Source organism: Mesoplodon densirostris, chromosome 4 (assembly GCF_025265405.1).
Source record: "Mesoplodon densirostris isolate mMesDen1 chromosome 4, mMesDen1 primary haplotype, whole genome shotgun sequence".
Classification (NCBI taxonomy): domain Eukaryota; kingdom Metazoa; phylum Chordata; class Mammalia; order Artiodactyla; family Ziphiidae; genus Mesoplodon; species Mesoplodon densirostris.
This window is the reverse complement of record NC_082664.1, coordinates 10,553,461-10,580,482: the sequence shown is the minus strand read 5'-3', so window position 1 is coordinate 10,580,482 and position 27,022 is coordinate 10,553,461. Positions and strand designations below refer to the sequence as shown.

The window sequence follows — 27,022 nt, the reverse complement described above, 5'->3', positions numbered from 1 at the left end:
AGGCGGGGATTATGGATATTCCCGAAGACCTTGTCTCGAGTGCCCAGCCACTGCTTGGTTCTCCCTGGCAAACAGACGATGTAGCAGCCAGACATCAGTCAGAAGCTTCAGGGACAATGTCCTCCTCCTCCTCTTCCCCCTAACTTGGTTGTTTTCACCACACTGACAATAAAGGGACCAAGTGGCTTCTGGGAATATTCCTTCTCCCCCTCTGGCTGGCACATCCATCGTGGGGCAGTGATAATGGTCATCACGGTAATGCCCTCCCCGGGGAGTGCTGACTTCTGCCCAGTGGTTCTCATGGGTTAGTCATACTATACCCATTGCACAGATGAGGAAGTTGAGGCTCAGAGAGGTTGAATGACCTGCCGGAGGACACAGAGCTGGTCCTGTGGGGCAGCGGGTCTCTGACACAGGAGTGAACACCATGCTCTGAGCCTCATAGTTTCGGGGGAGAGAGGGAGGGACAGAGGCTGGCCACACTAACAGCACCTGAGTCCTGGGGCAAGTGGGACCTGACTGCTGCCCCTCCAGCACCCGCTTGGCATCGACCACCCAGTTCTGGGCACTTTTTTGGCTCAGGAGAGCCACTGTGGCCCGTCCTCCCTCCAGCTGGGACAGTGGGACAGGAAGGGGCCACAGGGGCCCAGGAGCGCTCTGTGGATTCTGGCAATGGGAAAGAGACTGCAACCAAAATGCCAGTTTCCACCTGCCTCACTCACCGGTGCTCTCCTCCCCATGGGGCCATTCACCTGTCTCACCTGCCGGCCACGGGAGCCAATGGGGCAAAGAGCTGACATAACACAACCACATTTGGCATATTTCCAGATTTTTAAATAAAAAATAAAGGAGAAGGGAGCTTTACTGTTCTTTCTTTTGTACCATAAGGCAGCTACTGCAGTTGGGGAAACATTTAGGGATGGATTACAGAAGGCCAGGCCTGCCACCCCTGAGCATGGGCTAGTCCTCCCTGCAACACCCCCCAGCAGGCTCCCAGGCTGTTTGTTTTTTCGCTTCTGCAGGATCACTGCTCCTCCCTGGGCCCCTGCACTGATGAGCAGCCTGCTGTCTGCGTGAGGCCTCTTCTGAGAGGCTCTAAGCTCCTTGAAGCGGAGATGTGCTCCTAATGCAGCTTTATGTCCCCAAGGCTGAGTACAGCCCTGGGCCCACAGAAGACACTTTGTACATGCAGGGGGAGAGTTCTGCCTACAGTACAGACCCATCAGCACGTGGCAGCTGGCAGAGAGGAAATTACTTAGGGGTTCACAAGCTGGAAGGAAGAACAGTGAGCATCCCGGGCAGTGGTCCCAAGCCCCCACGTTATCATAAGAACAACGCTCTTCGGAATTCAGGGGTGGACACTGCCCAGAAGGGCCACACCTAACGCTCCCTTCCAGGAGCAGACAGTGGAGCTGTGGAGCTGGGGAGAGGTAGCAGGAGCCACAGCTAACGAACGCGGCCCTCGCCCTGTGCCCTGTGCCCGCACCTGGCTAAACCCCACCTGGACGGGCACAGTCCATCCTCAACAACTCTCTGGAGTAGGTTTGGCTTTCATCACCTCTGTGTAACAGATGTGGAAATGGAGGCTCAAGGCGTCTACATCATTTTCCAGGAGCAGAAGCCGTGGCAGCGGTGCCCTGAACGTGCCGTCAGCACCGAGGCGGATGGCGAAACTGACTCTGCAGAGAGGCCAGCGTTTTCACGAAACGGGATGTGCTTTTTTAAAAGCAGCTTTATTGAGATACAATTCACATCCCATCCAATTCACCCATTTAAAATATACAATTCCATGGTTTTTTGGCATCACCATAATTTTAGAGCATTTTCATCACCTCAAAAAGAAATCCTGGGCCTCCCTGGTGGCGCAGTGGTAGAGAGTCCGCCTGCCGGTGCAGGGGATACAGGTTCGTGCCCCGGTCTGGGAGGATCCCATATGCCACGGAGCGGCTGGGCCCATGAGCCATGGCCGCTGAGCCTGCGCGTCCGGAGCCTGTGCTCCGCAGCGGGAGAGGCCACAGCGGTGAGAGGCCCGCGTACCACAAAGAAAAAAAAAAAAAAGAAATCCTATACCCTTTAACTGTCACTTGTCTAATCCCCCAACCTCTCTCAACCCTGAGCAAACACCCATCTCTTTTTTGACTCGAGAGATTTCCCTGCTGGACGTTTCATAGGAATCGATTCATAGAAGCAGTCCTTTTTGTCTGGCATCTTTCATAATGTTTTCAAGGTTCATCCACACTGTGGCTTGTATCAGCACTTCATTCTTTTTCATGGCAGAATAATATTCCATTGCATGGATAGACCACATTTTGTGCATCCCTTTGTCCATGGATGGGCATCTGGGTTGCTCCTGCCTTTTGGCTATTATGAATGATGCTGCTATGACCAGAGCTATGCTTTTTGGCCGTCACCACCTGAACTCCCTCCTAGGTCTGGGGCTTTCCCCACAGTATGGGAGGCAGAGTACACCTCCCTCTTCAAAAGCCAAAGGTGCTTTTCTCTGCCCTTGGCAGCCAGGACATGGGTGGGGATCCAGGCTTATCAGCCCAGGCCTTAGAATCTGAATGAGTGACACTGAGAGTTCCTTCCACGGGCTGTGCTGGAGGCAGGGCGACAGTGCAGTAAAAACCCCTCAGCTTGTCCGACACATCGGCATGTACAGCAGAACATCATCACAAAGTGCAATTTGTTTGGGGTTCCTGATGGTAAACAACAGGATCTGATCGGGGCTGGTTTAAGCAGAAAACGAATGTGTTGAAAGGATGCTAAGGGGTCACAGAATGACTCAGAAGACTGGGGAATCAGGGCTGGGATGAAACCCAGGGCTGCTAAGTGCCAGCACCACTGCACGGCCCCTCCCCCTCCCAATGCAGGGACCCACGTGGTCCTTAATTGGTGAAACTTAATGAAAGGGGAACTTTGGAAATTTCATCCCTCTAGGGCCATTCCTTCCCAGTTTTGAAGGACGTGAAGCAGAGTTCAAAACACAGAAAAGGCTAATTTAAGTCGAGAAAGTTATATCAAAGGGGCCAGAATTATGTAATTTTCCCCCGGCTCATTTAGCCCCCTTTTCCTCCTTGCTTCTCCCATATTCTGAGTTCTAAGAAAAAGTTTTTCACGCTGACATGCTCTTAGCCCCCAAAATGAAAAAGAAAATGTCAACTAAATTCTGAACATCTGAGAACCTGATAGAGATGGAGGGGCGGGCAGGGAGTCAGGGACTGTATCTCTCGCTGATGGATTAGCTGCGTGAGTTCTGTTACATTTCAACTTAGTTTCATTCGACCATCTCAGCAGGGTCCCTTTTGCCCGCATCTCTTCTGACCAGCATTGAACTTCAAATTATGTCCTTTTTGTCACAGGGGAGTCTGTGTTAACAAGATGTGTTTCAAATACTTACATTGCTATCTTCCAAGAACTTAAGTGCTTTTGCTATGTTGTTCAACCGAAAAATACGATGGGACGAGGATTTGTATTCGTGCAGCTGTAACACAAACCAGAACAACACAAGCAGTTAAGCCAAGACAGGCACTCAGTCCCCAGCGGTGCCGTTGGACGTGCTTGTCTTTTTCTTTACCTTTTTCACATTAGTCTCAAGAGCAGGTTGGGGCTCATAGCAGAGCCCACACGGCCCCCATCCAAACCCGGGCACGGGGCCCCAGGATACACAACCGTACCCTCAGGGGCCCCCGACGGTCACCTTATTTATGGTTCTTGGGACCAAACTCACTCCAGTTGGTGAAGGAGGGGAATCCAGGGGTTAAACAAGGAACAGATTTGTCCAATTTTTCTCCCTGACCCAGCTCCTGGCTTTTGATACTCCTCCCTCCTCCAGAGACTGTCGGTGACATGTTCGTCTCACTGCACTGATGCTTTTCGTCAGGGCAGAAAGCGTCAGCCGGGAGTGTCACCCACAGCTGCTAAATCATCCGGTAAGCCCTCCCTGGCGGCTGCAGATGTTTCTGTTTTCTGGCCAAGAGCTTTGTGGACATTTATCCCAGGTCAGAGAGAGAGACAGACAGACAGAGACAGACAGACAGACGGAGACAGAAACACAGAGAGACAGAGAAAGAGACAGACACAGAGAGACACAGAGAAACATAGAGAGACAGAGACAGAGACAGAGACAGAGACAGAAAGATGTCTGCAGAAGCAAAAACTCTGACAATGCTAGTCCTACCCACTAGGGGCACCAGCAGAGGAAACTCATCCTGAAACTGAAGTCCGTCCCCACTCCTCCAGGTGGGTGGCTTTACACTATAAGGCAAGCCAGTGGGTATCACTTCCACATGGTGTGAACTGCCAGGCAAGCTAATGGGTGAGGTCTTGGATGTTCTTGGCTGGGCTCCACTTCAAAGACTCCCAACAGAGGCCCTGCAAGGACATGGTAGCTCCTGACCAGTGCCCTGGCAGCAAAGTGGGAGCCTGGGCTGCTGGGAACACAGAACGAGGGGCTAGAAGGCGCTTTTTCAGGAAGCCTATTAGAGAGTATGCTGCCAGCCCATTGTGAGATGTGCAAAGAAACCAAATACAGCAAGTCCCCTGCACACGAACCTTCAAGTTGTGAGCTTTCAAAGATGCGAATGTGCATCTGCACGTCCAATCATGTAAGTTAGTTCACATGTCTGGTGTCTTGCCACGTGCGTGCATCCTCTACAAGTGGTTGTGCTTTTGTGTACTTTACTGTACAGTACTGTATAGAGTACAGTAGTATAATATCTTTATTTCAAGCCCAGGATGTCCGGAAGCAAGCCTAAAAGCAGTGGTATATAGCCGATTGTGTTAGATGGGTACCTAGGCTAACTTTGTGGGACTTATGAACAAATTGGACTTACACGCTCTCGGAATGGAACTCATTCACATGTAGGGGACTTACTGTACTCCTTTTACTGCAGTGGCTTTGCCCTTCATTAGAATTCACAGTATCACTTTGCACAGCCCCCTTGCGGCGGGGTGGGGAGGCTATTGGGAAAGCAAAGGCAAGGAAGGGGTGTGATAAGACTCCAGCCACATTAGATCTGAGAACAGAAGTAGGGGCTCTTGACTTTAAAGCTACAGTTAAGAACAAATCCAGATGGGCGCAATCCCTGGTGGCGCAGTGGTTAAGAATCTGCCTGCCGATGCAGGGGACACGGTTCAGGTCCTGGTCCGGGAAGATGCCACATGTCGCGGAGCAACTGAGCCCGTGCTCCGCAGCAAGAGAAGGCACCGCAATGAAAAGCCCGCGCACCACGCAGCAACGAAGACCCAATGCAGCCAAAAATAAAATAAATAAATTTATTTAAAAAAAAAAAAAAAAGAACAAATCCAGAGAGGTCCACATGGGCTGAGCTATACCCCATCACGGCACTTTTGTACACCACTGGTATTCCGACCAGATCACTGAGCCCCTCAGGGAACCTCTGGCAGTGCCTGGGGACATTTTTGGTTGTCAAACCTGGGGGTACTACTGGCATCCAGTGGATAGAGACCCAAGGATGCTTGCTGTTACACACCCTGCAATGCCCAGGTCAGTGCCCCCATGACAAAGAACTACCCCAGCTGAAACGCCAACAGTGTGGAAGCTGTTAAACCCTGCTCTGTGAATTGGGGAGAGAGGACCGACCTCTGTACAGCAGATACAGGCAACATGGAGAGCTCTGGTGAAGATCCAAGGTGGAAGGAACCCCAAGATCAGCTGGTTCAATTCAATTTTGGTCGTACTCACAAGAAGCTTCTAGAATTCTGTGTATCTAGTTTTAGCCTCGGGTGGATTACAGATATTGGCTGATAAGATGCCTTTCTTCTCCATCTTCCTGACTCTTAGCTCTCATTCTAGGTCATTTCATGGCTGGCCAGCTAAACTGTCATGATTCAGTCATGATCCTTAGCTCTGGACTCACAGAGAACATGGGACATTTGTTTATTTACTTGCTAAAGTATATTTGCTTAGTTGCACATGACTGTATGTATCAGTCTTAGTCACCGAGAAAGGAATGTCACCCTCCCAGGTTTCCCGTCATAGGATTTATGGATGGCCAGGTATGTATGTACATACACATAGATCTGTACAGAAAAGAACCCTTCGGCAATGTTTTCCTTTGCATTTTTACTTCTTCCTAACCCTTCTGGAGCATACGTACCAGATTTCGCCCAGACAGGACTTCTAACAAAGCCATTAGGATTTTGCCATCTTGTATATCAACGAATAAATCTTTAACTTCTAGAGGTGGGTTGCACTGTGGAAGAGGGGGAAAGAAAGTAGCCGATTAGTGATCTGTGTAAGCCACAAAACAATTTCAGAACTGCAGGTTTCACTGGAGATAAAACTTCCGGACATCCAGATGTGCTTACAGGCAGCAGGGCCGATCCAAGGAGGTAGCGATCCCCTCTCCCTGGAGGTGGCCTGTGGGCAGTGGGTGCGCTGGGGAGCTGTGGAGGAGGCTCTGGGTGGAAAAAGTCAGAAGCCCCCTGCTTTCCTCTCTGACCTGGGGAGGTCTGAGGAACCGGGGTTGCGTCCACCAAGAGTTTGGCTGGGTGTGGCCTGGGGTCCGCGGGGCCAGCTGGAACTTGTTGGGCAGATGTCCCAGCTCAGGGATTTCCTAACTGTGCTTCCCAGAACAGAGCTTCAGCAGGGCACTTCACGGAGCCCTGTGAGGGCAGGTGGGGTCCCAGAGGAGGCTGAGTCACGGCACTCCCTTCGATAGCTCTTACTGGCCTCTATTTAGGGTTCCAGGAAGACTTTACTTAAAGAAAGGTTTCTGTTGACTAAACAAGCTTGATAAAAACTCCTTTAACGCAGGATGGTTAGGATTTATTGAATCTTGGGGGACAGGGTCCAGGAACCTGCATTTTGAATTAACCCCCCGGCATAAATTCTATTGACTTTCTGGTATTGGGGCATTTGGGAGCATTAGAACACTTACTGCTCTTGGGGACAACGAAGGGGCATGTTCCCACAGGAGACCGGATTAATTGGGGGACAGGAATGGTGGCTGTCACCCATCAGAGAGCCAGGGAAATCTTGGAGCTGTGGCCCAGGCACCCTTTCCTCTGGGAAGGCCTCCTCTCCAGGAAGTCCTCCTCCCCGTGAAAGCTTTGGAGGGTTCATGTTTTCTTTTTTTATTCGGGAGGTGGCATTTCCTTACCTCTTATACGAGCCCCCTGACTCCCAGTTAGTCAAAATACCGGGCAATTCCACCCACAGGTGCACAGAAAAGGGCTTTGCTTCAAGGGCAACAGCGACTTTGAACGCAAAGGCAAACTATTTTCTTTGCAAACTCCCCACTGCCCTGCAGGAACATTCCACACAGAGCATGACGGTATCAGGTTACCAAGACTCTTACGGAAATGTTATTCCCGTTAACGCAGGGCAGAAACGCAAGACCTGAACAAAACAGCCCCTGATAGATGAACTCACAAAATTTCCAGTTAGCAGCCCCGACCGTGGCCAAACCTTGCTTTTGAGCTGAACCTGGAGAATAATTTCCATTGACAGTGTCTGTAAGAGCCTCAGCCCAGCAGCAGCGAGCGGGGCCTTGGCCGGCATCCATCTGCAAGATGGCAGGAGGAGAAATTGAACCCACTCCAGTGAAAACACTCCTCGGGGCCCCAGACGTTCCATGGGCTTCATGAGATTGGTATGGCCGAGTAAACAGCACCGCCAGGGGTTTCTTCATGATCTAACTCCTTGGGTAAATTAAGGAATTTTTCCAGAAGCCAGAGACCCCGTAAATATTTCTGACAGCCTTCAAATTGCAGTTAAGCCCACTTCCCCAAGGAGTTCCTGGGCTTCCTTTACATGAAAAGTTGTTCTTGAAAGTCTCAAGGTTGGAAACAGGGCTGTGAATTTTGCCCTGTTTATTACGAATCAGTTTTAGGTGCTATCTGATTTATCTGTAGAGTGGGTGCTACCCACCTGCCCCGAAAAAGGAAGCAGAAGCATGGCCACGGAGAAAATTCTGGATGCAATCAATGCCAACAGAGGTTCGTTTGGGGGTGGTGGTGAGTGAGTGCGAGGGTATTTGCTCTATTACCCTCTGTACTTTTCTGTATTTATTTTTTAATTAAAAGAAAGAAAGAAAGAAATACACTAAACTCCGTCTGCCAGGAGGAATTTCCAGCTACCCTGATACACATCAGGCATTAATTTAGGAGTTCAGTGAACTCAGATTTTGGGAACGGTTTTCCTTTTTTTCCAAAAATAACACTTCACTGAGTGAGCACTGCCGAAAATGCACCAATAGTCAAAACAACTGGCAACGATTTATAACGCTTCATCCATGACATAGAGAGACTTTGCCCTGAAGAGTTCAGGAGCCTCCTGGGCAGAGCGGAACCCGTTCTACAGGTGGGGAATAGAAGTGCGGGTGGTCAAGCGTCTGCTCGGGAAATATTATAGGCCTAAAGTTTATGCTACATGAATTAAAATTTTGGTCAAGAGCTCCACTTCCTAAAAAACCACATTTATTTTCTCTGCTTTCTAATCATTTCAGTGATTTCCTCTAAGAACCTTTCTTTGGCGTTAACTCTAAGGGCCATTAATATTACTCCTGTGCCTTCTAAGGGGAGAGGAGAGAAGAAAATATAGGTATTAAACTCACTGAAGTAGGATACTTGAATACCACCAGCTTTGAAAGACATGAGACTACCGGCTGGGTCTATTTGGAGAACCAGATAGTAGAATTTAAGAAGATGTGAAGTGAGTAAAATGAATCCTGATAAACCAGCTTTCTTATAATAAGAAAAATAATCTCTCCTCCCCCAGCCCCGGGCAATTTAGAATGTTCTCTGTCGGGGGTGGGGTGGGGTGGGGTGGGGGTCAGGGTGGGGGTGTGGGGGTGTGGGGGTGGGGTGGGGCTAACCTAGTGGTGGAGGAGGGTTCAGATTTCTCCTCCTCCGAGCTGTTTATTTATCCATTTCACATCCCGCCCCTTCTCTGATGCTCATCCTTGTGTCTGGTTCAGCTGCTTTTGTTTTAGGGGTTGTGTGCCTGAGAAGCCGGCAGACAAAATGCGCTTCAATGTTGCTTGGCCAGAGTATGTTAGCAAAACAAGAAAAAGGGGAGAAGAGGTGTCACAAAGCGGAATAGGCAGGAGAAGCCACAGGAAGAGCTTTCTTCTCCGTCGTGGGATTGCAGAGAAGCGATTCAATGTCTCCAGGCTTCTGTTTCCTCGTTCGTAACAGGATGGGGGGTGCAGGGTAGGAGGGTTGTCTTGAGGATTAAAGGAGATGTGTGCTCGATGCACCCAAACAAGCAGATAATATTGCTGACCAATAGCAGCATCATGTGATGAGCCAGGGAATCTGGCTTGGTTAAAAAGTGCGAGGAATTTTTGCTTCAGTCAACCCAAATACCTATAAATGGGTCTTCACGAGAGCCTCCCTGACCACCCCAGACTAGCGGTCGAGATCCCCTCAGCCCCATGTTTGAATGTTTCCTAACTTTTGCTCAGCGATCCCTATTTAAAGATGGACCCTCTCCTTTCCCAGCTAGACTGATAACCCCAGGAGGTCAGAACCCCATGTCTTACTCACCTTCATGTTCCCAGCACTGAGCCTGACGCTTGGCAATGAGAATGCACTCAACAGATGTTTAAATGAATGAACGAAAAACAACAACACAACAGAAACACAGAGTACCCTCACCCCCGCTCTGCTGAACTGTGCACTCAGTTATGGAGGAATCCATCGCTTAAAAACAAGCCGAGTGCCCTGCTTACCTTCTCCAGATGGAGATTTATCCATCGGGTAAAAGTCCGCTTCTGCACATTCTCCCTCTCCACTGAAAACAAAGAAGTGCCATTAGCTGGGTGCAAAGAAATACATGCAAAATCCCACCCTCCTCTTCCCAAGGGGAGGGTCTATGGAATCTCTGTAGGATGGGGAACCCCGGAGGTCCCATGGAGACCTTCCCAGAAGGAGGCTGGCAAGGGGCTGGGGAGCACCAAGAATCCATTTTCTCCAGCCCAACCCTGAGTATCTTCAATAGATTAAAGACCCACGAATTCAGACACACAGAACAAAATCTTAGGCACGAGCTAACGTGAGCATTTGGGCATTTGACTCTCCAGCATAAGAAGCACTGGTGGGAAGATACAAATTTAAAGCATGAGGTGATGGTGCCACACGCCTGCCTGGCGGTAGTGATGGGTCAGGGGAGCTGGGATGGAGGGAAGGAGGGGAGGTCAGTGATTAGGGATTGGGAGGGGGCTCGGGAAAGGGTGGTGGAGAGAATTTGACAGTCCTGGCTTGGACTCTTAGCCTGGTCACCTCCCAGCTTCGTGTCCTTGGGCCAGTCACCTATCCCCATATCTGATCTTCCCCATGAAGATACATGAGTGACAGCCCACTTCCAGGCTGCCATAAGACTGACCTGCGGGGGGGCTTGGAGAACTTCTGGGTTGATGAACACTTGGAGATTTGGGGAGAATGGTGTACTCAGAGAGGGCATGGAAGCTCTGTGCCCTTTCCTCATACCTTGCCCTATGCATTTCTTCCATCTGGCTCTTTCTGTGTTATATCCTTTTTTTTTTTTTTTTTTTTTTTTTTTGCGGTACGCAGGCCTCTCACTGTTGCGGCCTCTCCCGTTGCGGAGCACAGGCTCCGGACGCGCAGGCTCAGCGGCCATGGCTCACGGGCCCAGCCGCTCCGCGGCATGTGGGATCTTCCCGGACCGGGGCACGAACCCGTGTCCCCTGCATCGGCAGGCGGACTCTCAACCACTGCGCCACCAGGGAAGCCCTGAGTTATATCCTTTTATAACAAACCAGTAATCTAGTAATAAAAGATTTTTCTGAGTTCTGTGAGCTGCTTTAGCAAATTAATCAAACCCAAGGAAAGGGAGTCATTGGAATCTCCCATCTGTAGCCAGTCAGTCAGAAGCACAGGTGACAACCTGGACTTACCATTGGCATCTGAAGGAAGAGGCACCACCTTGTAGGACTGAACCCTTAACCTATGGGATCTAATGTTATCTCCATGTAGATAGTGTCAGAATTGAGTAGTGTTATAGGACACCAAGATGGTGCCCAAGAATTTCTTGATGTGAAGAAACAACTGCCCTCCCCCACACTGGAACTGGGTGCAGAATACATACACAGCCTAGTGCTACAAACAGCATAACTGAACTTACAACCACACTGGTACCTTTCCATGATTTTACATTCAAAGATCAGCTGTGGTAAGGGCCTTATAGCTAACTATGCTTAGTTGTTTCTTTCACGTTTATGTTATTTTTGTAGGGGAGGAAAATGTTTTCCTTCTTCCATTCTAGGTTCTTTGGTTGGTCTAATAATTAATACGACATAAGAAAGATTAACAGTAGAATTAAACATATTTAATTTTGTACATACGGGAGTCCGTAAAAATATGAGACTCAAAGAAGTGACCAAAGCGGGTAGTATTTATACCTTTTAGACAAGAAAATAATAAATTTGTGAAGAATTGACAAGACAAAGGGGTTTGGGCTTGGGATAGCAAATCAGTGAAGAAGTAACAAGGTTTGTTTATACAGCCTTCTTGGCCATAAATTCCCTATCTCTGGTGATAAGGATGCCTTCTACCTTCCGGATGTAGGGAGGGTACCTTTCATATGGAAGATGTATTTCCTGCTTTCAGGAGGACAAATGAGGTCAGAGTGTCCTTCTTGCACTGACTGTGTCTTACGTAACTTTAATTCAAAAAAGTCAATATGCCAAAGTGACATAGTTGGGGATGGCATATTCTGCTCCCTTTCATTTTGTTTGTTTAAAATCTTCCTTTCAGAGCAGAAAAAAAAAGAATAAAGAAAAGTGAAGATAGCTTAAAGGACTTATGGGACAATAAAAAAAAAGAAAAAAAAAAAAAGACTGACCTGCGATCCTGGAGGTCAAGCTCAACAGGGTTCCTGGCACAATAGCTGCTCATTTTTTTTTTCTTTGTAGCAATTATTTTTAGAGCCAGGGAATACTTTGGGCCCCCCAGGAGGGGAGAGTTCTGCAGAGCCCCAGAAAGCAGGGAAGACGCCAACCAGACACAGACCCCTTCTCCCACAGGACAGAATTTCCCAAACAGGTTTCTTAGGAGGAAAGGTCTTTCCTTTTCAAGAGTCATTGCCATCTATCTACCCAGCACTAATTGTGTCCTGGACACATTGTTTCCAATAATCTTTAAGCCTGACAATACCACCTGCGAAGCAGAAACTAGTATTTTATAGATGAACAAAATGGGGCTCAGAGAGGTACCCTAACTTGCCCCAGACATCAGTTGCAGAGAGACAGAGCTGAGCATCTGTCTGTTTGCCCCTCATCCGCCAGCTCCCTGGAAATGGAAGGCTTGGGTTTGAATTCCATCTCTTCCAAAAATTACGACAAAGACATCTGCAGTAGTAATGATAATGATTTTAAAAATATTTACCGAACACCCGCTATGTGGCAGGTACCCATCTAAGCACTTTACACGCATTCACTGATTTAATCCTTCCTACAACCCTCGCAGGGAGGGACCTTCAAGATGGGAAAACTGGGGCACTTGCCCAGCGTCACGCAATTAGTGAGGGTATTGTTCCTATGTTACAGATGAGGAAACTGAGGATCAAACAGCTAATACGCCACAAAATTAGGACTTGGAACTAGAGTCTGTGCTTTCCCCACTCGCTCCTGGGCTCTGTGGCATCAGCTGGCTTGGCGCCTGGGGACCCGGAGGGAGTTTCCGTGATAGGCGGTGGTGCCAGTGCCTGGGTCTGGGCGCCCCGGAGACCATAGTAGCAGCCCCTGCAGCTCAAGACGCTACGCCTCTCAGGAAGCTTCCTGGAAATGTCGGAGCCAGAGGACTCCTAAATTACTAAGTTCTGGATTTCAACATATTGGAAGAACATATCACATATGCTTAAAACCATTTCATATTTCTTTAGCAATAAGAAAATGAGAGGCAATTTATCTCTTGGCGGAGAAAAAAAGGCTATGGTTTTCTCCAGCAACTGTGGTTCTTTTTTTCCTCCCAGCCTCATTATTAGGTAGATAGTGGTGCCCGTAAATCAAATTTTAATATTGTGCCTTTCAATCTTTTTAATTGAAGAGCCAGCAGACAGTAATTATGCACATAACTGCTTCTCTCTCGTTTTCCTCTTTTTCCGTCAGGGAAGGTCACTGACTAGCAGGCATAAGGATGAAAGAGCTCATTCTAGTGAACTGTTTCTCGTGGGAGGCGGGAGGAGGGAGGAAGGAAAAGAAGCTGATGGAAGCGAAGCCAGGAGGGGGGCATGTGCTGAGGGCCATGAGTTACAGAGTTCCAGAACTTCCCAGAAGATGGGAGAGACCTTTCTGCCTCTGCAGCTTTTTCCATAGTGTGGGTCTTCCCATAGTTTAGTGTCTGTCCCACTGTTGATGGACATGGGCTATTTCTGGTTTTTTACTGTGCGGAGCAGTGCAGTAGCCAGCACCCTGGCACAGGCAACCTGGCATGTGAGTCTCTGTGCACAAACGTGTGACTATAGTTCTTAGGCCTGACGACGATAAGCGGAACTGCTGGGTCTTAGTAGTGGGCACATTTGAAAATTTAATAGCTGCTTCCAGACTGCCCTCCCAAAAGGCTGCCCCAGTTTATATCTTCACCCCCACCTGTCTTTAAACAAGTTTATGGGGATTGTAAAGTATTTACACACACGTTCAAGCACTCAGGCTGGTTTCTCCATATGGCTTCAGAGAGAGCGAAATCTGTCTCCTGAAACAGAAGTGCATTCAGTGAAAGCCTAAGAGAACCAGGCGTAGGCTGTTAGTTTAACTGTGCAGAAGGGTGCAAACGAGGAAGTGGGTGTAAATGAGGAAGTGGGTGTCTGTTAGTCTACATATGCCTCATCTGTCTGCCCACTGAGCCACCTATCTGTCCATCCACTCACCCATCCACCCACCCGTTAGTCCATCCAACCATCCATCCATCCACCCACTCATTAGTCCGTCCATCCGTCCATCCATCCATCCACCCACCCATCTATCCATCCACCCACTCATTAGTCCATCCATCCATCCATCCAACCATCCATCCATCCATCCACCCATCCATCCATCCATCCATCCATCCATTCAGCCGGCCTCCCAGCTGATACTTACTCAATGATTACTACTTGCTGGGAACTATGCCCAACCCAGTGGGCAAAATCAGAGATGAAGAATTAAGCATTCATGGAATCTTGCACTCCAAGAATTCACAGCCAAGTAGGAGAGAGAAAACACGGATGCCGCAAGGCACATAAACAAGGAGAAATGAATTAGAAATTTCAAGAGCTGATGGGATGGGAGGAGGTGATTTCAGACTCCATGGGGGACTCCTCTGGGGGCCCTAAGATGATCCCCCCCCCCATAGAATTGGGACACGGAGGGATCCTGAAAGGCAAAGACAGCATTTTAGCCCTGCCCTGATCCACAGCCAACCTCTGGGTGGCTTCACTTCCATTCCAGCCAAGGCCAGTGGGTGAATCCGGGCACAAATCAGCTTCAAGAGCACAGTGGAGCCATAGGAGGGCAAGGTGATGACCGAAGACACCAGGGGACTGTGAGACTAGGTCACAAATAGCAGATGAGTCCCAAACAGAAATAGGGTACGGAGACCATATTTTCTGTTCCTGAAACTAGGACATGCCGCTCAATACACAGGAGAGAGAATGCGAGAATTTAGCCTGCCCCAGAAGGCCCACCTGAGAGTCACACACCATTAGACCATTAGCTGACCTTGGTGAAAGTCAGAACTTTCAAAATACCTTTGCCTCAGTCTCCCCTCTGCAGGATGGGGATAACCATGCCTTCCCCACAGGAATGCTGTGAAGATCAAAAGGGATCCGTCAGAAAGGCATTCCCAACGGCTGTTCCAGAAGGGCCACCTTCCCCCCAGCCCCATGGCACACCGCATGCCCTTGGGGTATTTTATCTGGTGTCTCCACACAAAGGTCGGCTGCCCTTTCCGGGCCTTCTGCATCTCCAAATACCCACCCCCATCCCACAGGCCTTTTCTACTTCTGGCCCTGCCAAGACTCTATAAACTTTATATCGTTTCCATAAACCCAACGGCCCCTTTTGTCCACGGCACCTATCACGTTGTAAAGGTGTAGGAAACCATTTCTCAGGAAGGGTCTGGCCTTCTTGAGGAGTGTTTGTGGGGCCTGGTGTGGGTTTACTGGGCAACAATGGAGTAATAACAGCGCTGTAAAATCACCATCCCAGCTCTGCCTGGCGGCCAGGATGCTCGAGCACCAGGTCGGGTGGAGACGGGGAGGGGCTGTCAGGCCCGGGACGCCAGAGACGCACAGAAGGGGCGGCCCAGCCTTCTGGCTCAACTCCACCATCCCAAATTCCAAGGCATGACTTTGGCCCGGGCTTTGCCTAGAACAGGCAATTTGAAAACAGGAGGTGTGACATTCCTTCCTTCTCAATGGCAGGCTCAGGGGTTGGAAGCCACAGAAAAAGGGATACTAGCTCTGGGAGTTAAAATAGACTCATTTAGGGGCTCCCCTGGTGGCGCAGTGGTTGAGAGTCCGCCTGCCGATGCAGGGGACACGGGTTCGTGCCCCGGTCCAGGAAGATCCCACATGCCGCGGAGCGGCTGGGCCCGTGAGCCATGGCCGCTGAGCCTGTGCGTCCAGAGCCTGTGCTCCGCAACGGGAGAGGCCACAACAGTGAGAGGCCCGCGTACCGCAAAAAAAAGAAAGAAAAAAAAAGACTCATTTACATTTGTGGCTGTCTTTCCGTAGGTCCACATTTCCCTCAAACCTACTTCCTATATAATATTTCCTCTATAATAGTCTGCTCTTCCCCGCCCATGGGAAAGCCTTGATGGCTTTATCTGTCGATGAAAATAATATGCTCATCATAATAGAAAAGCATAGAGAGGGAATTCCCTGGCAGTCCAGTGGTTAGGAGTTGGTACTTTCACTGCTGGAGACCCCTGTTTGATCACTGGCTGGTAAACTAAGATCCTGCAAGCTGCATGGAGGGGGGAAAGAAAGAAAGGAAGGAAGGAAGGAAAGAAGAAAGGAAGAAAGAAAAGCATAGAGAAATATATCTCAAACCTCGTGAAATCATTACACCCAGAGATCACCAGTATTGCCATTTTAATGACCATCCTCCTAGAACTACACGCACACGCACACACACACACATGCGTGCACACACACACGCGCACACACACAGGCTCAGAGTTAATGCACGTGGGTGCTCATGTACACAACTGCGACGTGATCACCTAAAGACTCAGTATTCGTCAAAGCATTGCCCACGGATCTCTAATATCAAGAGTTTCTGGGCTTCGGGGGTGACAGTTAAAATGCTAATTCCTCGACCCCAGCCAAGACCTACTGGGTCACACTCTCTGGGGCCAGGGCCTGGGAATCTGAATTGAACCAGCTCGGGGGTTATGATAGTACACAGTTGAAGAACCTAGGTCTTCCTGGGAAGAGACAAGTGGCACCGTTCCTTGGTCATCTTCGGGCAGAGTAGAGATGGCAATGGGACGTCACCTGGCAGAGGAGAAAGGGCCGGCGCTCTGAAGCCAGGCCCACGGTGCCACCCCTCACCCTGAGATGGAGACACGGATAGGGCTCCCGGGTTGGCTACAGTATTGCTCATTGGCGCTGGCAACAAAAATTCCTTTCCTGCTTTGTCAAAAATGCTTTTCCTGATAATGCTTTACGTCACTAAATTCATGCAGCTGCTCTGATACTCCCGAGAGATGAATCAGAGCTTGCCTAGGAGGACTGCACAGCAGAATCCCGCAGGGGAGGCTTATCCTTTGACGTCCATCCAGATGCGGCAGCTGGGGGCACCTGTTTCCAGCCGCAGGGGCACTGCCCGGATGGAAGGGAGGCGGCTGGGGCAAGCTGTGGCCTCACCTCCAGGAGCTCAAAGCCCTCGCCCAGAGCTGGGCACAGCGCATGTGCTGAACAAACGCAGCTGCAGCTGTTATCGCTAACCTCTGACAAGCTGCTGAACTTTTCTGAAGTTGAGTTTCTTTTCTGTGTAATAGAGACAACGCCTTCCACTACCAAATGAGACGATGATGCCTCTGTGTGTGTGTGTGTGTGTGTGTATGTGTGTCGGACACATAGAGGACCTCAGTAAACAGACTTGTTTCTTCTCACAATTCACAGCATTTCAGGGACCCATACGTGGGCCCTACTGACAGCTTTCTGTAGGATGGGGCGTGGCTACCCTGGTGACAGCTTGGTGGGCCCTCCCTGTCCCCAGTGGAAAGGTCACTGACGTCCCCCACTCAGCCCTCTCTATCCAGGAGGCAGGGTGGCAGGAGGCCCCGTATTTTTCAAGCTTTACTCCTGTTTTGTGTGAGGGCAGGACCCTGGCACGCGCTGGCTCCTGCACCCCAGGCCTTGTTCACCAGAAGCCCGGGTCTGTACAGAGGGCCACCTCAGCTCCAGGGGAAGCCACAGCCCCCGATGATGACAGTCTCAAGGGGTTCGTCCGATAGCATCCTGGTCCAGAAACCTCTTGCCCCACCTTATACGAGCGACGTCCCGAGACACACATACACTTTCCCGTTCTGGGTCTGAGCTGACTTCCTCCACTGGCTGGGAAGCCACTATCCTTCTTCCCAAATATCCTTCTTTTTCTCCATGGCTCAGACCCCTACTCATTCTAAGGGTCCCCCTTGGCTCGCTTCAGCCGTGCCAGCTCCTTCCATCAGCTGGGGATCTTTAACCCAGGATCAAGGGCCCCCGCCGCCCCACGGACAGCACATAAAGAAGCTAGCCCTTGCGGGGGGGCCTGCATGCCTGTCCCCGCCCAGCCCTCGGCACTGCTGGACCCCCAGGAGCCCACGGCCGCCCCCCGCAGAGGCCGGGTCCCCTGCCTCGTGGTTTCACTCCTCTCCCCATCTTTCAACACCTCCCAGAAACACAACCTCATTACATGGCCCCATGCTGGTTCATTTGAGAAATAAAACTCAGAAACAAATTAAACGGCAATTTCTTTTTCAGCAGGAGGGGAGCCAGGCTTCAGGAATACCAGGCCAGCAGCCTTCGGTTCCGACTCCGGGGGGCTACTTCCCACCATCGGCTCTGGTGGTATTAAAAGCCAAGGCCTCCCAGTGGTTTGCACCGGCGGTGATTTTGCATTTAATTTCCTTTGTTTTTCCTCCCCCAATGTTTGCTCTGACCCAAGTCCCTTTTATTGAGACTTTGGTAATAAAATGCAAAACCCTCCTTGGGACCACAGGCCAAGGAGCATGCAACTCCTACCAATCGGTGTGCAGGGAAGTGGCAGGCAGAGCTGGCAGGGCCCTCTCACCCCCTTTCTAGCTCCTCTGCGGCCTTCTCTCCTTTGTCCCTTGTGGGGCTGGGGATGTGCCGATGGGCCTCAGGACCAAGAGGGAGTCCGGGCTCCAGCCTGTGCAAACCGGTGGTCTCCCCAATATGCACCTGGGGAGACTCCAATAAAACTGCCAAGCTCATTCGAACTGGGGACTTAAATCCAATTCTCTCACAGGTCCCAGAGGCCACCAATTAACATACCACGTCCTGCCCCGCCATGCCCCTGCTTCTTAGCTGCTCTCAAACACATAACCCAGGGCTCTAAACAGCTAGTCCCAATTACACACCAAATTAACTTTTAAGCTATATGTATATATATTCAGGGCGGGTACCTGTGACTAACATAAAAAAATAAACCCGCTCGAGTTTTTTCTGTGAGGGATCCTGTCTAACCTCAGGGCTCAACCTCGGTCCACCTTGATTTATGACAGATGACGCCAGCCAGCCAGCCATGAAAACCCAGGTTGGGAAAAAGGATTTTAACATCCACCCAGATGGGCAGACCGGGTGACATGACCAAGTCAGGCAGACTGCCCGGACGCATCCAGTTGAAACGGAGATGGAGAGTTAAGTGGCGTCGGACAGATCATTCGCACACCCATCCAGGAAGCAAATGGGTCGATGCTTACACTCAACCATGGAAAAGAAGAATGTGGACCCCGTCCGCCTGGGCTTCCTTTGCCAGGTCCCACAAGGAAGGATGGAGAGAGGGAGGGGAGGAGGGAAGGAAGGAAGGAAGGGAAACAAGATAGAAACATACTCTCTTCCCATCCTGTGGAGACCGTGATTCCTGGGGGACTGAACTCTCCCTTGTGGACCACAGATTAAGATGATTTTCTTTTTTCTAATACCAGTATTTTCAGGAAAGTATCCTGGCTTCTGAATACTAACTTGAGTAACTTCTAAAACAGTGCTTTCCAAACCACATTCTGCAGAGGGCTAGTTGTAAGAGGACTTTCAAAAGAGGAACCCAGTAAAGCTGGGAAATAGTGCATCCTCGGGCCTCCCTGGTGGCGCAGTGGTTGAGAGTCCGCCTGCCGATGCAGGGGATACGGGTTCGTGCCCCGGTCTGGGAGGATCCCATATGCCGCGGAGCGGCTGGGCCCGTGAGCCATGGCCGCTGGGCCTGCGCATCCGGAGCCTGTGCTCCGCAACGGGAGAGGCCACAACGGTGAGAGGCCCGCATACCGCAAAAAAAAAAAAAAAAAAAAAAATAGTGCATCCTCTGTTTCCTCTCATGGATATTTATGATCGGTATTTTTAAGGCTCTGATAAGTCCTGCAATAAAGACGTGTTTCACTTGGTCTCAGTCAAGCTCATCTGAAGCCAGACCCCTTTTCTGGGTAAAACTGATCACAACTTTCTTGTAGAATCCTGCTTTGGAAATACAGAGAGACATTTATTCATGGGGGATGTCTTCAGTGCGTCCTCACAGCCACTGAATTAGGCAGCCACACTTCCTGTGACAGAGACTCCCATGTGTTTGCAAACCCTGTTTCCTTTTTCTCATGGGCACAGAGCCAAACTACATTTCCCAGCCTCCCTTGCAGGTGGTGGAGGCCTCATGGCTGCGTTCCAGCCAATGGTACGCGGGGAGGTCCAAGCATGCCACTTTCAGACAAGGCCAGGCCAATGCTTCCTGCCTTGTGCCAAGGATGTAGAGGAGGACCGAGCCATAGTAGGGAAGGAGTCTGGACTCCCAAATCCCCCCTGGGACAAGGATCGCCCAGTAGTACCACCCCATGAGGAATACCACTGTGGGACTGTTGAGTGAGTGAGAAATACACCTTCACTGAGTTAAGCCAGAGTCCTTTGGGGATTGTTATTATAGCAGCTGGCCAACCAGGCTTATACCTGCCTTAAGCGAGAACCAGCCTCCCCTACGCAAGAGAGGAAGGGGAGAAGGGAAAAGTCAACATTTCTGTAGCCTCTTCCAGGCACAGGGAGAAATACTCCGCCACTGAATCCTCACGGCAACCTCAACAGGTGAGCGATGGTGCTTCTGGTGCAGATGGGGAAACTCAGTCTCAGAGAGGGGAAGTGACCTGCTCAGGTGCTTGGCTGCACAGCCGAGGGAAGAGTCTAGCCTGGTGAGCCAATACCCTCTCCACGGCACCTCTGGGCTGGTGGAACCCTTCAAAGCAAACATCTTATTGAAGAACCTTCACAAAGAATCGGTTTAACACCCAGGTTAGCTCGGCAGAATACAGGCTGACCTGGTGTTTTGTCTCCGAACAGAGCTTAAACAGGCCTAATAAGAATTAGCTTGACTTCTTGGGTTCAGCTCTTTTTTAAAAAGGAGATTAAAACGCTCAGCTGCATACACATGACCTTGATTTGCATTTTTAATAAAGCCCCACACTCACCCTTCAGATGCCAATGTTTTTATGTACATGCAAAGGCCAATCAGCTGTGAGATTCTCTAGAATTAGGGTGATCAACTGCCCTGGTTTGCCCTGGATTGAGGGGGATCCCAGGACACAGGACCTCCAGTGCTAAAACTGGGAAAGTCTCAGGCAAACTGGGATGAGTTGGCCATTCTAAGCAGTAGACACAGCACTGTGTCCTGGAGAGCAGGCGGGAGGGGACAGCTGCTGGGAGGGGCCGAAGGCCCTGGGAGCCACGTGGGAGACCAAGATAGCGTAACTCGAGTTGGTTAATATTTGCCTTAAATGCTGGGGACAGACAAACCCTGAAATTCCCATTTACAACTTTAAACTGCCAACGAACAGTGACACCAGCGTGAACAGAAGTTCCTGCCCTGAGCAGGAGAGGTAACACTGGAAATTATGATGGGGAAAGGCAAGAGGTGTCAAGTTCTCCTGAAGCTGGAAGTGTCCCCAAATTTCCTGTTAATTATTAGCCTGAGAGCCCAGAGACTGCCAATGGGACAAATACAAATGCTTCATACACCATGGGTTCCTTTTTGAAATGCGTATGTTTGAAAACAGACAAAGGTTATCTATATACACAAACCATCCAAATGCACACACTTGTGCATGCCCACGTGTGTGTGCATGCCTGAGTGTATACACACACACACACACACACACCTCAAGGTAATGTGGGTCACCTTCAACCTTCTTCAGGGACCTTTAGTTCCCAGGGTCACTGGAGGAATGTTGTCATTGCAAGGTCTCCCTTATGCCACAGCCATAATGGTTCAGACCTCAAGGACTGCACTCACACTGAGGTCAAGGGCAGACCATTGCCACTGGGTAGAACCCTGTAGAATGTCAAATTCCAGTTCGGTAATCCTACAAAACCCACTGAGACTAGACCTGTGATGCTCAACCCTCACAGTCACCTGGGGAATCTTTAAAAAAAAATCAGAGATGCCTGGGCTCCATTCCAGACTAATTGAATCTGAATCCCTGAGGGCGGGGCCCAGGCATCTGCATTTTTCAAGCTCCCCAGGTGACCCTGACACTGAGCCAGGGCTGAGAACCACTGCTCTCAGCCAGGAGTTGGCAAATTTTTTTTGTCAAGGGCCAGATAGTAAATGTTTTAGACTTTGCAGGCTGTATGGTCTCTGGCAACTCGTCCACTCTGCAGTGGTGGTAGAAAGCAGCCAAGGCATACCCAAACGAGCACGGTGTGTTCCATTTACTTGTAAGAACAGGTGGTGGGCCGCAGCTTGCCAAGCCCTGCTCTAGACTTCACAAGCCCCATTGCCTGATTTAATCAGCCATTCTAGACTTTGCTGGTGGCCATACCCTTCATGGCCCAACTTTTTTTTTTTTTTTGCGGTACGCAGGCCTCTCACTGTTGTGGCCCCTCCCGTTGCGGAGCACAGGCTCCGGACGCGCAGGCTCAGTGGCCACGGCTCACGGGCCCAGCCGCTCCGCGGCATGTGGGATCTTCCCAGACCGGGGCACGAACCCGTGTCCCCTGCATCGGCAGGCGGACTCCCAACCACTGCGCCACCAGAGAAGCCCCACAGCCCAACTTTTAAAAGTCAGTTTGGGGCTTCAGGAGCAGGAGGTTGTTTGCATTCTGTTTACTGTTATAAGAAAAGCAAACAGCAGTGGTGGGGTGGGTGGGGCAGAAGGTATATGGGAAATAAGAGCAGCAGAAAAACTGAGTATTTGGTCCCTGCAAGTCAGAGAAATCCACCTGGATTTTCTCCTCCCGTCACCAAAACTGGAAGAAAAATCACATTTGGGCAACCAGACTTTTAAGTGATTCTTGTCCTTATTTTCCTTCAGCAGCCGGCCTTTTTCAAGCCAAGTCCTATCACCTAGCCTCTCCCTCCTCATTCCCTGCTAAATATCCACTTTGTCTGAAGAATCCAAGGGAGCAAACATGGAGAAGGAAAACAACCCCACACAATCATTATTTTTTTTCCTTCTTCTTTTGTAAAGTTTAAATGGAAACAGGCTTTAAAAAAAAAAAATCAAACAGAGCTACCCGGAGGCAAAATTTCTTAGCAGATTAAGCCTTGTCCAAGGAGAGTAATCTCCCTCACCCATTTTCTTAGCACCGCAAGGAACCCAGAATTATTCTGCCCATCAGAGCACTCGGCAGTTCAGTGTTCTGTCTGGAGAGGCCATTAAATACTTAGGGTAGCTTCTCATCCAACACTGCCGTCGAGGCAGTCGTCCAGGGGCTACTTGAATGCGTCCCAGGATGAGGCACTCAGTACCTCTCCAAAATCAGGCTTCCATGATCTCAAAGCTTGTCTTATGGAAAAGGGGAAAGCGCAGTGGGTACAAGTTAGGAGCTAGAGGATGACAGGTTTCAGTTTGATATCAGGAAGCTAGGCCATCAGAGCTGACCAACAGTGGGATGGGATACAAAACATTTCCAGCTCTTCAAATCTTAACGTTTTAGAGGAAAACTAAAAACACACAGATACTCTGAGATTCTGGCTAGAAAGCCCTGGTAAATGTTTTTTTTAGGCTGTTGGAAAATCTGGTGAGCTGGAAGAAGGTTTTGCTACCTCTCCTGATAACTACTGTAATTCCTCCAACCAGATATGCTATGAAAACTAGTTCTTGTAACAGGTTGGTTAGGGGTGAATTTTTACTTGAAAATGAGTCTGTATATTTATGTAGGAGATGGAAACACACTAATTCACAAAAAGATGGGACATAACCGTATCACTAACAGATTCTTGAACAGGTTTCTTATACAAAGGGACAGGGTCCACTGCAAATATTCCTCTTTGGAGGAATCTCATAACCAGTTCAATTTCCTTTTTCACTTTGCCATCAGGAAATTCTTCATTAAACTTGAAGGCCAAGTTGAACAAATGAGCGGAACTGTGGCCTGCATATCTGGATATTAACTTTCCCCTGGACCTCAGTTTTTACAAAAATATTACAGTCATACCTTGTTATCTGCAGGGGATTGATTCCAGGACCCCCATGGATAACAAAATCCGTGGATGCTCAAGTCCCTTATATAAAACACTGCAGTATTTGCATATAATCTACACACATCCTCCCATATACTTTAAATCATCTCTAAATTACTTATGAGACCTAATACAATGTAAGTGCTACGTAAATAGTTGTCCCCGTGGCAAATTCAAGTTTTGCTTTTTGAAACTTTCTGGAAATGTTTTTTGGAATATTTGTTATCTGAATCCACGGACGCAGAATCCACAGATATTGAGGGCCAACTGAATCTGATACAGATTCTTTTGTTTATAAACTTTAAAACTTTATTTTATGGATCAGGTAAACTACCTTAAATGTTTTTGTTCAAGAAAGCAGAGTATAATAAATGAATGCACAGACATGTGAATCAGTAAATCCATAAGTAAACAGAGTGTCTTGTACATGGTTGTTACCCTCCTCCACCCCACCCATGCCTGGTGTATAAGTAGAGATCCTTGTTGAATCAATCAGTCAATCAATGGAAAGCCCACCTACCACAGCGCTCATTGCATCTGGCCTCCAAAACCACCATGCTCATCCTGATACAGCCTGGATCACTCACTTCCCAGCGGCGACCCTGACCTCCAATCTGTCCATCTGACCTCACCGGGTGTGGCTCTAGGAACACAAACTAGGTCTTCTCCCTTTTTACAGTATTGCTCAGGCTGTTCCAGAGAGCTAAGTCACAGGTGGCATCTATAGGACTGAACCAAGAAAGCCCAGATGAAGATACCCAGGAATCAGTATGGGGACCAACTCTTTGGTGCTCTGGCCTGAGGGGCTTACGACCATCTGTCTCTGGTGGAACAAATCACCATGGCTCTATCAGTGAGAGTTGGATCTGGATTTCTCCCAGGTTCAGGTATCAAGAGAACAAGGCTGACTGCAAAAAGACCACTACCTGGCCCAGGTTAGGCATCTCAGCACTTGGCTTAAATGAACAGCCAATGGAGATACTGCGTCTAGCTTCCCCTCGGGAAGAAAAGGGGCACCGTGCCACGTGACACCACTGTGCGTGAACTAATCTTCATGATTCCTAAGAGTCTCTGGTGTCTGTTTTTTGTTGCTAAAGCTGCCACATTTTGGGGCTCACTGTGTGCCCTGTGCTACACATGGCTCATCTCTTTTCTCTGATCCGTGACCCTAAGGGATGGGTACTGTCATGGTGGTGTGCATGCCTGAGTTCCCTGCAGGGCACCCCCTGGTATGGGGATGCCCCTCCCTCGTCATTGATCCAGGTGGTAAAGGCAGTGGGACCCTGAAAGTCAACAACACGACCACTGGATCAGGGTTAGGCCTGAGCTCCTTCTTGGGAATCAGACGGGGTCTGATTCCAGCCTCCATCTGACTGGTCCCTTGAATGGAGCAAGCGGCACAGGGGCCATTTGCTGCCACCCAGACTGGAGAGGAAACAGATCAATCAGAAAGAAAGAGAGACACAGAGATGTGAGATGGGGTGGGAGAGACGGAGAGGGAGAAAGCGTACAAAGGAGAGCTCTGTTCGGGCCTATTCTCGAGGCCCTGCTACACACACCCTGGCCTTTGGATTCAGTGGGATCCCTGTACTTTTCTTAGAGCAAAGGCAGCTTTTTAGCTTAATCACGCTCTTGTGAGTTTCTGTTGGTTGCAGTTAAAAGCATCCCCATTAATTTCTTCAACAAGCAAACTGCAAATTCAAAGAGAGAGACAAAGGGACACCGATAGATTAAGAAAGGCTCAAGGGACACCCTCGGATTGCAATGTATGGCCCTTATTTGGATCCAAACACATTGTTATGAAGATAAAATAATTGTATTCTGGAAGTTCAAAAACATAACTAAAATAAATCCTTAGCAAATTATAAAATGCCAAAATCAGGGCAAGAAGAAATAGGGAAATTAAATACATCAATAAATGTTAAAAACAACAACAAACAGTCCTTAACTTGAACATTCCTGATTCCCATTTTACAGATGCGCTAACCGAGGCAGGGACGAGTTTGGCCACCCATGTGGTCAGTAACAGAGCCAGGTTTCATACCCAGGCCTGGCCCCAGAGCCTGTGTCAAACCCAGCCTGCTGGGCACACTGCCTCCCGACCTCAACCCTGACTGGGACACCGGATGCCACCACCACTCCCAGACTTCGCAGTAAACCAGGGCGGAGCTCATTAGCAGAACTATTCTAAGTCCTTCCAATTTAGGTCACTACCACCTCCTGCCACGCTGTGTGCCACCTTGGCGGGTCCCTCTGCAGAGGGATGCCTACTTTCCGAGGCTGTGCTATTAGCGATTTCATATATTTCGTCAGTTCTCCCACACTAAACCACAACTTCTACCCAGGAAGAGCCCTATCTTCAAAAGTCTAAAACCTATAAAAGGGCTTCCCGGTAGAAGCGGGCCTAAAAGTGCAGACAGCTAGGGAAGGAGACTACAATTTTTATTACAAGCTTGTCTGTATATTTAATTTTTTAAATGATGTGCATACATGTGATAGAAATTTTAAGCTTTACTTTAAAAAATTTGCTGTGTACCCAACCCTGTGCATCGTGCAGTCTTTTTTCATCTTTTATCCTTAATACCACTGGGGGAAATGTTTCCAAATGCCAGATTTGACAGAAGAATTTTCTGTTTGTAAAATTAATAGATACCTAAAACACACACAAAAATCAGAAAATACAACGGAAAGAAAAAAAGTCACATGGATTCAATTATTCCAAGGCAAGCTTATTTCCTTCCATTCTTCCTCTACATGTTTTTCATTTTCGCTTGCTTGTTTGAACATAATTTCGACCATATTATACATGCCATATGGTATTCCGCGGGGTGGGCACTGTTGTTTGCCACTCAATACCTTTTCTCACCTTTCCTGAAGGGTAGTAGTAATAGTTATTATCATTATTGTCATTATTATTATTACTGTCATCAATCTTGCCCCTGCTCCATCGCTGTGTCTTGGCTGTATTGGGAGAGGAGGCAAATTACTTATCTTTTAGTTTATAGGTACAAGGAACCAGACAGACACTTTCTTTTTTTTTTTTTTTTTTTCCCAGTACGCGGGCCTCTCACTGTTGTGGCCTCTCCCATTGCAGAGCACAGGCTCTGGATGCGCAGGCTCAGCAGCCATGGCTCACGGGCCCAGCCGCTCCACGGCACGTGGGATCCTCCCGGACCCGGGCACGAACCCGCGTCCCCTGCATCGGCAGGCGGACTCTCAACCACTGCACCACCAGGGAAGCCCCCAGACAGACACTTTCAAACCTGATAGGCAACTGGCAGAGCTCTTCATGGTCCTGGATTTTGAGTCCTGGCTCAGAGTGAAATTTTCTGACTTTTCCTTGGGAATGCTCTGATACGGAACATTCATATGATTTCTGAGATGGAAAAAGG

The 27,022-nt window shown here is 49.2% G+C and overlaps 1 protein-coding gene across 1 annotated transcript in view; it reads right to left on the bottom strand.

Moving 5' to 3' along the window:
* Positions 1–27,022, bottom strand: part of CLMN (calmin) — a 117,691-nt gene that overhangs the window by 26,246 nt on the left and 64,423 nt on the right. The window contains exons 2-4 of the mRNA XM_060097909.1: positions 9,702–9,763; positions 6,123–6,218; positions 3,401–3,484 (exon numbers count right to left, since the gene is read on the bottom strand). Coding sequence (XP_059953892.1) covers positions 3,401–3,484; positions 6,123–6,218; positions 9,702–9,763 — 242 coding nt within the window. The remainder of the gene's footprint in view (positions 1–3,400; positions 3,485–6,122; positions 6,219–9,701; positions 9,764–27,022) is intronic.